The 16,238-nt window shown below is 49.0% G+C and overlaps 1 protein-coding gene across 1 annotated transcript in view; it reads left to right on the top strand.

The window, feature by feature from the left end:
• The window catches only part of LOC129713811 (voltage-dependent calcium channel gamma-2 subunit), a 97,518-nt gene that overhangs the window by 65,555 nt on the left and 15,725 nt on the right, over nt 1-16,238 (top strand). Inside the window, exon 2 of the mRNA XM_055663121.1 lies at nt 13,357-13,440. Within this exon, the coding sequence (XP_055519096.1) occupies nt 13,357-13,440 (84 nt within the window). The remainder of the gene's footprint in view (nt 1-13,356; nt 13,441-16,238) is intronic.

The following is a 16,238-nucleotide window of genomic DNA, read 5'->3' as shown; positions in this document are numbered from 1 at the left end:
GGGCCACAATTTACAGCCCATTTCATGTTATCCAAAAGCCAACCTGGGTTAATCTACAAAGCAGGCTTAAAGAAAGCGAATATGTGTGCAAAAGGATTTGAGTATAGGAAGGTTCTACTGCAACAGGGTCTTGGTGACCCAGAGAATACAGTCTCCATGGGGAAGGAACGTAGTGCAGACGGTCCACCAGACTGATTCCTGGGACAGCACCCTGGATAGTCTCTCTATTTAGATTGAGAGGGGATCTGAAACTTACAAAATTCTCTCTGGCACTGTAAGGCAGTTGGGGAACTCCAGGACAAGGGGTCACAGCTTAAGGATAAGGGCGAAATCCTTTAAAACCGAGATTAGAAGAACTTTTTTTACACAGAGAGTGGTGAATCTCTGGAACTCTCTGCCACAGAGGGTAGTTGAGGCCAGTTTTGGCTAAGTTAGATGTGGCCCTTGTGGCTATCACATGCAGAGAAGGCAGGTACGGAACTGACATGATCAGCCATGATCGAATGCCAGGCTCGAAGGGCCGAATGACTCCTGCACCTAATTTCTATGTTTCTATGTGGCGCCACCGTGCCGCCCCATTAGTTTTAAAGATACAGCATGGAAACAGGCCCTTCGGCCCACTGAGTGCATACTGGCCACTCATCGCCTGTTCACACTATTTCCATGTTATTTCACTTTCTCATTCATGCTCCCACAATCTTAGGCCAATTTACAGAGGGTCAATTAACCTACAACCCTGCACGTCTTTGGGGTGTGGGAGCATCCGGGCAAAACACACACATGGTCACAGGGAGAACATGCAAACTCCACACAGACAGCACCCGAGGTCAGGGTCGAACCTCGGGGTCTCTGGGCTCTGGGAGGCAACAGCTCTAACAGTTGAATGTGCTTATCTCAGGGGGGCATTGTAAAGGTGGTTTGAGAGATGCACTGCTCAGTGAGTGAGTGATTTATGGATCATTTCAGGATCCATATACACTTAGGATTTGTGTAGGAAAGAACTGCAGGTCCTGGTTTAAATTCGGAGATAGACACAAAGTGCTGGAGTAACTCAGCGGCACAGGCAGCAACTCTGGAGAGAAGGAATGGGTGACGTTTCGGGTCGCATCTGAAGAAGGGTCTCGACCCAAAACGTCACCCATGCCTTCTCTCCAGAGATGCTGCCTGTTCTGCTGAGTTATTCTAGCATTTTGTGTCTATCTTATGGCCCTGCCCCACGGTACGAGTTCATTCCAAGAGCTCTCCCGAGTTTAAAAAAAATCAAACTCGTGGTAAGCACGGAGAATGAACGTAGCGGGTACGTCGGAGCTCGGGGATGTCTCTTAGCGGCTCGTAACGTTAACGGCAGGTACTCGGGAAGACTCGCTAACGGCAGGTAAGCATGGGAAGACTCGTGAAGATTTTTCAACATGTTGAAAAATGTCCTCGAGAGCCCCGAGTACTGACGAGCGGCCATTACCGTGAATCTCCGAGTTCGAATCAGGGCAAACTCGGGAGAGAGAGATCTTGGAATGAACTCGTACCGTGGGACAGGGCCATAATACTTCGGATTTGTTGGGTTGTTGGTAAGATACTGTTGGCGTGGTAGAAACATAGAAACATAGAAAATAGGTGCAGGAATAGGCCATTCGGCCCTTCGAGCCTGCACCGCCATTCAATATGATCATGGCTTGTACTTGCTAGAATTTAGAAGATTGAAGGGGGGTCTTATAGAAACTTACAAAATTCTTAAGGGGTTGGACAGGCTAGATGCAGGAAGATTATTCCCGATGTTGGGGAAGTCCAGAACAAGGGGTCACAGTTTAAGGATAAGAGGGAAATCTTTTAGGACCGAGATGAGAAAAACATTTTTCACGCAGAGAGTGGTGAATCTGTGGAATGCGCTGCCACAGAAGGTAGTTGAGGCCAGTTCATTGGCTATATTTAAGAGGGAGTTAGATGTGGCCCTTGTGCCTAAAGGGATCAGGGGGTATGGAGAAAAGGCAGGGATGGGATACTGAGTTGGATGATCAGCCATGATCATATCGAATGGCGGTGCAGGCTCGAAGGGCCGAATGACCTACTCCTGCACCTATTTTCTATGTTTCTATGTTTCTATTACGCAAGCTCGAATCAGGAGAGAACTCGGGAGAACTCTTGAATTACCTCGTGCAGTAGATAAATACCTGAAAAGGAAAACGAAATGACAAGGCTATGAGGAGAAGAGTGGAGCCATGGGCCGTACTTTCAAAGTGTCGTCAGGGCACGATGGCCCTCCACGTGTTGCTGAAGATGGCGCATAAGCTCTGGTTATGCGAGCGCTCTGTCGAGATGTATCACGACGCACACCTATTGTAACTCATCAGCTCGCCGCTGAATGTCAAAGCCATTGCTGGTTTGTAACGTTGCTTTGTGAAAGAATTGGGTGTAATTATTGTGAGAAAGTGAATCACTGACAACTCACAAACCAACGCTTCCTTCCGCCTTTCATCCCATTCTTAAAGCATGTCACAGCGAGCTTCCTTTCATTTATTCGCTTCTCAGGATGTGGGCGTCGCTGCCATTTAATGCCCGTCCCATTGTTCCTTGAGACATATTTTTCATCGATTTTTCTCTCCAATCCTCCAGCACTGGATTGTCATGTGGGTACCTTGCGTTAAACAAAACATCCTTTGACAAGCTGCAGCCTCTGCACCGTCTCACAGGCTTATCCAGAACGCGGCGGAACGCACTCCACATATTGTAATAAGAAGGAGCCGCAGAGAGAAGCATGGAAACATAGACAGGTTCAAGGAGTAGGCCTTTCGGCCTTTTGGCCTTTCGAGCCAGCACTGCCATTCAATCAGTACCCCGTTCCTGCTTTCTCCCCATATCCCTTGATTCCATTAGCCCTAAGAGCTAAATCTAAAGGGCCGGTCCCACTTTCACGACTTTTTTAACTTGTGGACATTTTTCATCAGGCTAGAAAAAACGCCCCGGCCTACTTGATGCCACGAGTACCTACGACCAGCATCACGGCCTGCTACGACCTCCTACGTGACGACCATGCTGCGAGTATGAGTCAAGGGCAAACTCGGCAGAGGTCGTGAATTAGGTGGTGAAAGTGGGACAGGCCCTTTATTTTCTCCTGAAAACATCCAGTGTATTGGCCTCCACTGTCTTCTGTGCCAGATAATTCCACAGACTCACAACTCTCTGGATGAAAAGGTTTTTCCTCATCTCAGTCCGAATTAGCCTACCCCTATTCTTAAGTTGGGACTCCTGATTCTGGACTTCCCCCAACATCAGGAACATTTTTCCTGCATCTAGCCTGTCCAATCCCTTAAGAATTGTAGAAGTTTCTATAAGACACCCTCTCATCCTTCTAAATTCCAGTGAATAAAAGCCCAGCCGATCCAATCTTTCATCATATGTCAGTCCCGCCATCCCTGGTGAACCTACGCTGCACTCCCTCGATAGCGGTGATGTTGGCGCAGCGGTAGAGTTGCTGCCTTACAGTGCTTGCAGCGCCGGAGACCCGGGTTCAATCCTGACTACTGGTGCTGTCTGCACCTAGTTTGGTCGTTCTTCCTGTGACCTGCGTGGATTACCTCCGAGATCTTCGGTTTCCTCCCACACCCCAAGGACGTACAGGTATGTAGGTTAATTGGCTTGGTGTATGTGTAAATTGTCCCCTGTGTGTGTGTGTGTACTATAGTGTTAATATGCGGGGATCGCTGGTCGGCGCCGACTCGGCGGGCCGAATGGCCTGTTTCCGCCAGGTATCTCTACAACTAAAACAAAAAAACTAAAGCAAGAATGTCCCTCCTCAAACCAGGAGTCCAAAACTGCACACAATACTCCAGGAGCCGTCTCACCAGGGCCCTGTACAACTGCAGTAGGATCACTATGCTCCTGTACTCAAACACTCTCACACTGGTGCAGCAAGGCTGGATATTGCCATTCGGAATCCGTGAAGGGACGAGAGGAGGCGGATGAGCTCTCCCTGGGTAAAGCCATCCTGACACAGCAGCACTGTGAGATACGTGGGGGGGGGGGAGAATCAGAATCGGCAGTGAGTCATATGGGAATAGCTACAGAATCCGCGCGCTGACTCTCCCCCTCTTGGGACTGAAGGTGGGGGCGGAGAGAATGCAAAGTGCACTCCAAAGTCCCACTGTACAAGCTTCAGGAAACGTAAACCAGGTTCCAGCCTAGGTAGAGATGTCCACAATGTTATACCGCGCCCACCTAACCTCCTTTGCAAAAGCCGCATGTCATGACCTATGAAGCGCTTTCACAAGAAGCTACATGGTGTAAAGTATGCAACGTAACTGGATGGCTTTTTTAATTTCATGTTAACAATGGGAGATACAGTGGACACAATTCGCTGGAGTGACTCAGCGGGACAGGCAGCATCTCTGGAGAGAAGGAATGGGTGACGTTTCGGGTCGACACCCTCCTTCAGACTGAAGGCCCCTGACTCTCGGCCTGAAGAAGGGTCTCGACCCATTCCTTCGCTCCAGAGATGTCCCGCCTGCTGAGCTGCTACAGCATTTTGTGTCTATCTTTGGTTTAAACCAGCATCTGCAGCCCGTTCCTACACTTAGCATTGGGAGATGCATGGAGGTTCTTTAGTTTTGTCGGGTACCACTTCCACTCTCTGCTCGAGACCGTTCCCATGGCACCCAGCAGGCAGTGATTGGCAGGCTCCCTCGAAGAGGATGTGGGGTGATCGTATAGAGGTGTACAAAGTCATGAGAAGAATAGATCGGGTCAATGGACAGAGGCTTTGACACGGAGTAGGGGAATCAGGAGGCAGAAGATATAGATTTAAGGTGAGGGGGGAAGATTTAATAGGAACCTGAGGGGAAACCTTTTTACACAAAGTGATGGTGGGTGTATGGAACAATCCGTTGGAGGAGGTAGTTGAGGCAGGGACTATCATAACACCTTAGAGACATTTGGACAGGTGCATGGATTGGACAGGTTTAGAGGGATACGGGCCAAACGCATGCAGGTGGGACTAGTGTAGATGGGGCCTGGTGGACAGCAATGGTAAGTTGGGCTGAAGGGTCTGTTTCCCTGCTGAGTCATTCTATGTATACTTGCTTAACATTTTGTGATCGAAACATTTCTATGAGACTTTATGAAATTACAGAATTAAAAAATTAAAAAAACAAAATGGTTCAAACTGCTGTTATCTTAGATAAATTATCATATTTAGAGAGGCAGCCATTTTGTAACAATCTGTCAAGTGTAATAATTAAATTGGATGTCTTTTTCTTGGCTATTTGTTTTAATATTTCCGAGAATGAGGAGAGAGATGCATATACTATCCTCTGGTTTATACCAAAGATCTCATAGCGGAGCAAGATAGGCTACTCCTGCGAAATGCAATGGGCTGACGTGTAGTACGCTATGGAGGGGATCCTGGGCATTTTTCCCCGCCCATTTTAGTAACCTGAGCCTACCTGACCCGACCCGACCCGACCCGACTCGCAGTGTAATCAATGTTGCGGGGCAACAGTTTGTGTGTGTGATATAGGGTTAGATTCATAAATCTGTCAGTTCAAACTTCTTGTCAAGAATAAAATTTGACTCTGGTAATTTTCTTTTTTAATGTTTTTTAAATCATTTCTTTTTAAATGGCTCACAAGCAGTGTTTGAGTTAATTTTGTAGTAACCAGAACCGACCCGACCCGCAGGGTGATTGACATTGCGGGGGAAGATTTTGTGTGTGATATAGGGTTAGATTCATAATTCTGTTAGTTCATAATTCTGTTAATTCTTGTTAAAGAATAAAATGTTTATAAACACACATACATGAATGTGATATAAATGTATAGAATCATATAACACACACAATTATATTTCTACTGATCCAATGATGAACTTTATTTCAGACTAGACAAGGGACATTAAATAAGAAACATTGTAAACCTCCCCGCAACTTCACACACACTAGGCCTTATGCCCCCCCCCCCCCCCCTGCACTCCCTCGCCTGCCCTCCTACAATATCTCCCCCCCTCCCCCCTACCGCTACAATCCCTCTCCCCCCCCACACTCCTATGCCCCTCTCCCCGCTGCCCCACACTCCCTCTCCCCTGCTGCCCCGGGCCCCACACTCCTCTCCCCGCTGCCCCAAACGGGCCCCACCCCGGGCTCCCTCTCCCTCTCCCCGGGGCCCCACACTCCCTCTCCCCGCTGCCCCGGGCCCCACACTCCCTCTCCCTCTGCCCCGGGCCCCACACACCCTCTCCCCACTGCCCCGGGCCCCACACTCCCTCTCCCCGCTGCCCCGGGCCCCACACTCCCTCTCCCCGCTGCCCCGGGCCGCACACTCCTTCTCCCCGCGGCGGAAATAAAGATCCGATCTTTGGCCGGAAGCAAGATGGCGGAACAAGATGGCGGGGGGCTGGTTGCTAAAATGGGTCCTATTATCACCCATGAATCCGCCCATGAGCGTACTACACATTTGCGTGAGAGTAACCCATCTTGCTCCGCTATAAGATCTTTGGTTTATACCTTGTTGATACCACTATGCTGGTATCCTTGTACACTGAAATCACAGGGATGGCACAGTGGCGATGAATATTGATTTCTCTAACCAAGTAACCTCGGCATTCCCTCCCTCTCTATCCCTCCCCCACCCAAGTCACACCAGCTTCTTGTTCTCACCCAACACACAGCTAACAATGGCCTGTTTCCTGTATCATCGTTACTTTTTTACATATCTTTCATTCATTGTTCTTCATCTCTCTCCATCACCATCTATATCTCTCGTTTCCCTTTCCCGTGACTATCGGACTGAAGAAGGGTCTCGACCCGAAACGTCACCATTTCTTCTCTCCAGAGATGCTGCCTGTCCCGCTGAGTTACTCCAGCGTTTTGTGTCTATCTTCCATCGATACAGGGAACCTTGCCCAATACACGCATCTGCCAGTTGATCCTGATGTTCAAAGTGTGTGTTTCCAACTGAGCTTGCAGAGATAGCTGTCAGTTCACCGCCAGTCACTAGCCACCCCCCTCATCTTGGCTCCTTCATCTTTCATTCATGTATCACAGCATGGTTTGGTAAACAGCTCCATCCAAAACCGCAAGAAATTGCAGAGAATTGTGGACGCAGCCCAGACCAATCACGCAAACCAACCTCCCTTCCATTGAATCCATCTACACTTCACGCTGCCTCGGCAAGGCCAGCAGCATAATCAAGGACCAGTCTCACCCCGGCCACTCCCTCTCCCCTCTCCCATCGGGCAAGAGGTACAGAAGTGTGAAATCGCACACCTCCAGATTCAGAGACAGTTTCTCCCCAGCTGTTATAAGGCAACTGAACCATCCTATCACCAACTAGAGAGCGGTGCTGAGATACTATCCCAGGCCCTTGGACTACCTTTAATCGAGCTTTACAAAACCTTATCTTGCACTAAACGTTATTCCCTTTATACTGTATCTGTACACTGTGGACGGCTTGATTGGCATCATGTATAGTCTTTCCACTGACTGGATAGCATGCAACAAAAAACGCTATTCACTGTAACTCAGTACACGTGACAATAATACACCAAACTAAAGCAAACTAAACTCTCTACTGAGCCAGTGTATGTGGTGTAGGAACCCAACACATCACCCATTCCTTCTCTCCAGAGATGCTGCCTGTCCCGCTGAGTAACTCCGGCTTTTTGTGTCTGCAATTGGACATAGCCCGCCTTCTGCCATATATGCCTTGCCCGGGTCGCCGTGTGGAGCTCCGGAGGGCTGGAGGCCGCCGACTGGAGCATTGCGGAGCTGTGGCTGTGGCTGCGAGCGTCCAGCTGATTTCAAACACCGCGGGGCCTGGGATCTCTCGCCGAGATCGCCAGTGTCGGAGCTCCGACCGGCGCGGCCCGTGGATTTCAGGAGCCGCGGTCTCCGGGGAGGAAGCGGCCGTTCCAGACACTCCAAGCCGCTGAAGAGTGTTCTCCCGACGCCGGAACTCCATCATCCGGCAAGAGGGCCTGAAACATCGGGCCTCCGCTGCGGCGACTGTGGAGGCCTCAAATAGGCCCCGACCTCGGGTGAACATGAGGAAGAGGACTGGATTTTTTTAGTGCCTTCCCTCACAGTGGAAAATGTTGATTCTGCTATGGGGGGACGTTCATGTTAAATTCTATAGTGTGTTGAGTCTTTTTTTAATTTTTTTAAATGTTATATGGATGTATGGTAATTTGATTTCTTCTCTGTAAAGCACTTTGTCTTCAATGTGATTTGATTTAAAAGTTCTATATAAATAACAATTACTTACTTCTGAATCCCCTCTGCATTTTTCGGGATGGGGGGGGGGGTTTGCGTGACACTCCCTGCTCCCTCCCCACTCCACGACTTCTTCACGGCTGTTACCTTCCACTGAAGAACGCCCAAAATGGTTGATAAAAACGGCAGTGGCTGTGATTTTAATTGCAGGAATTGTAGCATGTCGTCTCAGTCCTAATTAGGAATGATCTGCAGGGCAGAGGAAAGAAAAAAAAACCCCAACAGTTCACACCCTCAGGATCTCTCTCTGGCCTCTTGGTAGTCAGTGAAGTGTGGTCGCCCTGTAATGCAGGAACTGATGCAGAAAAGACATGCATAGTGTGAGGTAGGCAAAAATGCTGGAGAAACTCAGCAGGTGCAGCAGCATCTGTGGAGCGAAGGAGATAGGCAACGTTTTGGGCCGAAACCCTTCTTCAGACATGCCGAGTGTGATCCCACAGACAGCCACTTCCATCGCTGAAGAAGGGTCTCGACCCGAAACGTCACCCATTCCTTCTCTCCAGAGATGCTGCCTGTCCCGCTGAGTTACTCCAGTTTAAACCAGCATCTGCAGTTCCTTCTTACACGTCCATCGCTGTTACTACATCCATCTTACTACTCCATCGCTGTTAGTTTTGATTAATTGATTGATTGAATTGAACTGATTTAATTTGTTTTCAAGTGAGAGTGTGGAATTTAAACAGGCCCTTCAGCCACCAGTGTTACTGAGGTGTCTCGATGCTGCACTCGGTAAAATGCTGCCACAGGAAAGGTTTTGAGGGATATGGGCCAAATGCAGGCAGAGAGAGTGTGGCAAGTGGCGCAGCGGTAACATTGCTACCTTACTGCGCCAGAGGCCCAGGTTCGATCCTGACTACGGGTGCTGTCTGTATGGAGCTTATATGTTCTCAGTGTGAACCTGTGACTTTCCCCCACACACTCCAAAGATGTGCAGGTTTTGAGGTTAATTGGCTTTGGTTAAAAAGGGTGTCGGACAGTACTAGTGTTCGGGGTGATCGTTGGACGGCATGGACTTGGTCAGCCAAAGGGTCCGTTTCCTCGCTGTACTTCTATAAAGTCTAAAGTCTCAAATGGGACTAGTGTAGATCGGTCATCTTGATCGGCATGGGCGAGTTGGGCCGAAGGGCCTGTTTCTGTGCTGTATAACTCCAAGACTATGTTCAAGGCCATTTATTTTCACCTACCATGGGGAGTTAGCTCCTCGCTCCAGCCTGGAAATTTGGAGTAGGTGCTGGAAAAACCCAAAGTGGGCATTGGTGAGTAGGTCAAGGCTGTGTCGTTCATAGTCGTGCATACAAGTGTGTGGATCATTTGTGAGTAAGTGTCACTATACAACACTGAAAATAACATCCACGTCCCTACTCTTAAGATGTGGGTTATAAACAAGTCCGAGACGCTACATCTTGAAAATATTAGACTTCTCTTGGCAGAAAAACCAGAGCATTTTTCGAAGACATGGATACCATTCATTGATTTATTACAAGGATGACATGGCACGACACAACTTTGGATTTAATTTTAATTGGGTGAGGTGGGTAGAACGGAGATGAGGAAACACTTTTTCACACAGAGAGTTGTGAGTCTATGGAATTCTCTGCCTCGGATGGTGGTGGAGGCAAGTTCTCTGGATGGTCTCAAGAGAGAGTTCGATAGAGCTCCTAATGATAGCTGAGTCATGAGATATGGGGAGAAGGCAGGAACGGGATACTGATTGTGGATGATCAGTCATGATCCCAGTGAATGGCGGTGCTGGCTCGAAGGGCCGAATGGCCTACTCCTGCACCTATTGTCTATTGTCTATTGACTTAGTTTGAATACATTAGTTTGAAGCAGCTTATTGTATCAGCCAAATTAATGTAGAGGTAACTCCCACAACCAGCAAGGTGACAATGCTCAGGCACGGTGGCGCAGCGTTAAAGTTGCTGCCTTACAGCGCCAGAGACCCGGGTTCGATCCTCACCTCAGGTGCTGCCTGTGTGGACTTTGTACTTTCACCCTGTGACCGCGTGGGTTTTCTCCGGGTGCTCCGGTTTCCTCCCACACTCCAAAAACATACAGATTTGTAGGTCAATTGGCTGGGGTAAAGTTGTAACACTGTCCCTAGTGTGCAGGAGAGAGTTAGGATACGGGGTGATCACAGTTCGGCGGGCTGAAGGGCCTGTTTCCACATCGTATCTCTAAAGCCCAAAGTCACTCCACAGTTCACGGGTCTTTTCAACCTCGCTGAAGAAGGCTGTTCCAACCCGAAAAATCACCCATTCGAAACAACCCAGGTTTCGGCCCAAAACGTTGCCTATTCCCTTCGCTCCATAGATGCTGCCACACCCGCTGAGTTTCTCCAGCACTTTTGTCTACCTTCGATTTTCCGGCATCTTCTTGAACACCCATTCTTTTTCTCTGGGGATGCTGCCTGGCCCGTTGCGTCACTCCAGCTGAGTCTATCTCACTCCAATACACCAATTGCCCACTCGTTCGATGGTATGAAAGGGGGAGATGAAATCGATGGCCAATCGGTGTTTTAACTCCATTTGTGAATAATCCCCACACAAACACAAAAATGCATCCATCATTCAAATACAAATACTCTGAAAGTCTTGCTCCCGTGTTCCGATGTTTACGCTATAGATGCTCTTCTCCCATTAGGAGCCGTTTTGCCATATTTACAAATTGACAGTCGGCAGATATATCCCAGCTTTGATTAGTCGCAAAACAACACCACACACAGAGAGAAAGATCTTTTTTACTTCAGGGAGGAATGGTGATTTGCTTAATCAGTGCTAGGAGCTAATTAGTGTTAGATCGCTTGTTGGTGCAAATAACTCCTGATCCTGCTGCCGAGTTTTAGATATTAGTTCAGCCATGAAGTGAACAGTTCTGACATCTATGCCATGTTAGGTCCTTTGCGGCCATTTGGAATTGTGCGTAAGAATGGTCTCGACCTCAGTCTTCCACACCCAAGACCAACCACGACTAGCTACGAGTGGAAAATTATCACATGATAAAATTATGTCTGTTTGCATTTTTTTTACTCGGGCCAGTTACTGACCTAAGACCGCTACAGTCAGGCAAACGCCTCCGTTGCCATGCAGTGAGAACGGAGAGGTTGAGAAGGAGTTTCTTCCCAGAGGCAATTCTGACTGTAAACGCCTTTCTCACCAGGGACTAACTCTACAGAACGTTTTTCCTTCTATTATTTATTATGTAAAAGAATATGTGTGTTATGATTGTGTTTACAATTTGTTTGGTTGTTTTGTTGTTTGTCTTTTGCACAAAAGTCCGCGAGCATTGCCACTTTCATTTCACTGCACATCTCGTATGTGTATGTGACAAATAAACTTGACTTGACTTGACTTGACGACCTACGACTGTCTACAACTGTCTACGACTGTCATCATGACCTACTAACATGTACCTACGACCTACCTACGAGTAAAAAGTATCAATTTTTTCCATGCCAACGTTTTTTTTCCTCGTGGACATTTTTTATCAGGCTGGAAAAAAACGGCGCGACCTACATGAGGCCACGAGTACGCGGAGACCACTCACGAGCGTGAGAAAGCACGAAGACCTCCTACAACCTCCTACGGAGCGACCATGCTGCGAGTATGAGTCGAGGGCAAACTTGGCAGAGGTCGCCAATTAGGTTGTGAAAGTGGGACGGGGGCTTAACCTTACCAGTGCATGATGTAAACTCAATTTGACTTCAACCTGAATTCCCTGTTAATAAGGCCTGTTCTGATGACAAGTCTTAACCCTATGGCATTAAATGGCATTCTCCCCTCTTCTTCGATGCCTCCTGACCTGCTGAGTATTCGAAGAATTTTCTGTTTTGATTTCAGATTTCCTGTCACCGTAAGGTTTGTATCTCACATTAACGATGTTGTCTTCTCTCTATTTCTGTTCTCCTTCTTCTCCTCATTTACACTTCCAGCAGACAGATCAGTCACGATTAACAAGCCTTCACCACCCTCCGTCAGCCAACACCAACACACCGCTCGCGTCATCGAAGATAGACACAAAATGCCGGAGTTACTCCACAGGTCAGGCAGCATCTCTGGAGAAAAGGAATCGGTGACGTTTCCGGTCGAGACCCCTTCCTCAGACTGTCAGGCTTCACGCACTCCGAGGAAGGGTCTCGACCCGAAACGTCACCTATTCCTTTTCTCCAGAGATGCTGCCTGAAATGCTGAGTAACTCCAGCATTCTGTGTCCATCTTCAGTGTAAACCAGCATCTGCAGTCCCTTCTAATAGGGCTGTCCCATTGTACAAGCTAATTCAAGAGTTCTCCCGAGTTTCGCCCAATTCGAACTCGGAGAATTACGGTAATAGGTACTCGCGGCTCCCGTGAGCATTTTTCAACATGTCGAAAAATCTTCATGAGTCTTCCCGAGCTTACCGCGTTTCCCGAGTACCTGCCGTTAGCATTACGAGCCGCTAAGAGACGTCCCCGAGCTCCGACGTACCCGCTACGTACATTCTACGTGCATACCACGAATTTGATTTTTTTTTTCAACTCGGGAGAGCTCTTGAATTACCTCGTACAGTGGGACAGCCCCTTAACTAAGCACATGTGTCATTCTGTTTCCCTTGGTCTCCACTCCTTCATCGACATCCCCCTCACCCTCTCCAACCCACACCCTACCCTTTTATGCCCCTGTCCCACTTAGGAAACCTGAACGGAACCCTCTGGAGACTTTGCGCCCCACCCAAGGGTTCCGTGCGGTTCCCGGAGGTTGCAGGTGGTTGCCGGAGGTTGCAGGTAGTGGAAGCAGGTAGGGAGGCTGACGGGAACCTCCGGGAACCGCGCGGAAACCTTGGGTGGGGCGCAAAGTCTCCAGAGATTTCCGTTCAGGTTTCCTAAGTGGGACAGGGGCATCACAACCTTCTCCGCAACTTTTTGCTATTTAACTCTCCTCAGTTTTGATGAAGGTTTATTGACCTAAGTTTTGACCTGTCTGTGCTGTCTCTCTCCACAGACGCTGCCTGGTCTGCCGAGTGCTTGCAGCATTTTCATGTTGGTTCTCGTTTCCCTGCCACTCACTCACTCACTCACTCGCACGGGAAAAGCTCACTTACTTCTTTCTGCTTTCTCCTTCAATAGGCAACTTCAAAGGTATGTGTAAGCAGATTGACCACTTCCCAGAAGATGCCGATTACGAGGCCGACGCAGCCGAATACTTCTTACGTAAGTTTACCTCACGTTCCTGGTTTAATTCAGCGGCGTCCTGTCTGCGGACTAATCCAACGTTGCTGCTTACTTGGACAAATAACAGAGATAAAACTAGCTGCAGAATATCCCTTCCTTAAAAGCAGCCATCTCTCAGCTGTGGTGCACTAATGTATAAATGGTAGAGTTGCTGCCTTACAGCGCCAGAGAGCCAGGTTCAACCCTGACCACGGGTGCGTTCACCATCCACGTTCCCCAGAGATGCTGCCTGACCTGCTGAGTTAAGAGCCTGTCCCACTTGGCCGTCATTTGCGCGACATCGTTCACCCGTCACGACGTGCACGGGATGTGTGCATTCCGCGCGTACGGCGTGTATTACGCGCGCCTGGTGCGTGGTGAGGTAAGCGCACGCGCGCAGCGCCACAGGATTTTGTGATTCGCGAAATCCTCGCACGCCACCCGCGTGACACGCTAATTACACCCAAGTGGGACAGGCCCTTTACTCCAGCATGTCGTGCCCTTTTGTGTCTTTCCTTTGTAAACCAGTGAGAAGCCTGGGTAGAGTGGATGTGGAGAGGATGTTTCCAAGGGTGGGACAGTCTAGGACCAAATGGCCACAGCCTCCAAATAAAAGCATGTACCTTTACACAGGAGATGAGGAGGAATTTCTTTACTCAGAGGATGATGAATCAATGGAATTCACTGCCACAGTCAGATGTGGAGGACAAGTCATTGGGTATTTTTAAGGCAGAGATTGACTGTTACTTGATTCAGGGGTTATGGGGAGAAGGCAGGCGAATGGGGTTGAGAGGGAAAGATAGAACAACCATGATTGAATGGCACTGTAGATTCGATGGGCCGAATGGCCTTATTCTGCTCCTGTGATTTATGAACACGGACCAGCATCTGCAGTATATTTGTGTAGGGTCTGAAGGTGTTCATTGGCAAGTTATAAAGCAAAGGTGGGTAAAGAGAACTTCAATGAGTCTGAAGAAGGGTCCCGACCCGAAACGTCACCTATTCCTTTTCTCCAGAGATGCTGCCTGACCCGCTGAGTTACTCCAACATTGTGTTTCTACCGTAGGTAAACAGAGCTTAGCTATCGATCACTTGTGACCCAACACTACAGTACAACAGGCTAAATGTGTACGTAGGAACTGCAGGTGCTGGTTTACACCGAAGATAGACACAAAGTGCTGGAGTAACTCAGCGGGACAGGCAGCATCTCTGGAGAGAAGGAATGGGCGACGTTTTGGGACGAGGTCTGAAGAAGGGTCTCAACCCGAAACGTCACCCATTCCTTCTCTCCAGAGATGCTGCCTGTCCCGCTGAGTTACTCCAGCATTTTGAGTCTACCTACGTCGTCCATTGCAGCGGGCTGAGTGGCCTCCCCCTGGTCCATTGGCACACAAGCTGGGATGGGAATGCATTGTTGCATTGATGCGTCGTTGCCGTGGCGATCCAGCGGAGGTTGTCCCACTGTCGAGAGGAGGCGTGAAGATGCGGCGTGGCTCCTGCCAGCCAACAACACTTGATTGAATAATAAATGTCTGCGATTGAATTTCAAGACGGGTCACACAATCGGGAGGGTTTAGTTACCTCGCATACCACAAGGAATCGTCTCACCCGACTGCTGCTAATGAGAGCGCTTGTCTCGAGGCCAACCAATGCTGTTTGTTCTGGACTATCATACAACAAAAGACTCATTGTGTCCCAAACACTTGGCACGCGGCCCCTGCCCACATGGCATCAAGCTGGAATGTTACAACCAAAGCAGAACTGAGTTGGCTTTCCAGCCCAGCCAAACTTAATGCCCCAAGCTGGCGTCTGAATGGGGAGCTGCTTAAACAGGCAGCTCGGACGGAGGCCGCTCGGCCCACTGTGGTCGTGCTAACTTACAATAGACAATAGGTGCAGGAGTAGGCCATTCGGCCCTTCGAGCCAGCACCGCCATTCAATGTGATCATGGCTGATCATCCCCAATCAGTACCCTGTTCCTGCCTTCTCCCCCATATCCCCTGACTCCGTTATTTTTAACTTGAAGGATTAGTGCCCCCCCTTCCTCCTCTCCACACTCCTGCCTGTCGTTTCACACTGAGCTGCAAAGGGCGTGTTCTCATTAGGTCATAAGGAGGCAATAGCGGAGTACAGGATGGGCCGAATGGCGGAGTACACCACGAATTGATGGGCCCATCAAGAATGGCCTAATCCCTCCTAACCCCATTCGAATTCTCCCCAAACCTCTGCCATTCATTCTGTAATCAATCATTATCTATCTCTCATGGCTGATATCTATGGCCCCACTCCCTAACCCCATTCACCACCCTCTGACTGAAGACATTTCCCATCTCCTTCCTAACCTCTGGTCAAACCGACTGTAATATCATTCTGTGGAGGCCAAGTCAATGGGTATTTTTAAAGTGGAGATTGATGGTTTTGTATGCCCCTGTCCCACTTAGGAAACCTGACGGAAACCTCTGGAGACTTTGCGCCCCACCCAAGGTTCCGTGCGGTTCCCGGAGGTTGCAGGTGGTTGCCGGAGGTTGCAGGTAGTGGAAGCAGGTAGGGAGACTGACAAAAACCTCCGGGAACCGCACGGAAACCTTGGGTGGGGCGCCAAAGTCTCCAGAGGTTTCCGTTCAGGTTTCCTAAGTGGGACAGGGCATCAGGAGGTCGAAGGATATGGGGAGAAGGCAGGAGAATGGGGTTCAGAGGGAAAGATAGATCAGCCATGATAAGCTCATGTCAAAGGAGCAGGAGCAGAATTAGGCCATTTGGCCCATTGAGTCTACTCCGCCATTCAATCATGGCTGCTA

The sequence above is a fragment of the Leucoraja erinacea genome, chromosome 37 (assembly GCF_028641065.1).
Source record: "Leucoraja erinacea ecotype New England chromosome 37, Leri_hhj_1, whole genome shotgun sequence".
Classification (NCBI taxonomy): domain Eukaryota; kingdom Metazoa; phylum Chordata; class Chondrichthyes; order Rajiformes; family Rajidae; genus Leucoraja; species Leucoraja erinaceus.
The sequence above is the reverse complement of the archived record's forward strand: the minus strand, read 5'-3'. Positions and strand labels throughout refer to the sequence as shown.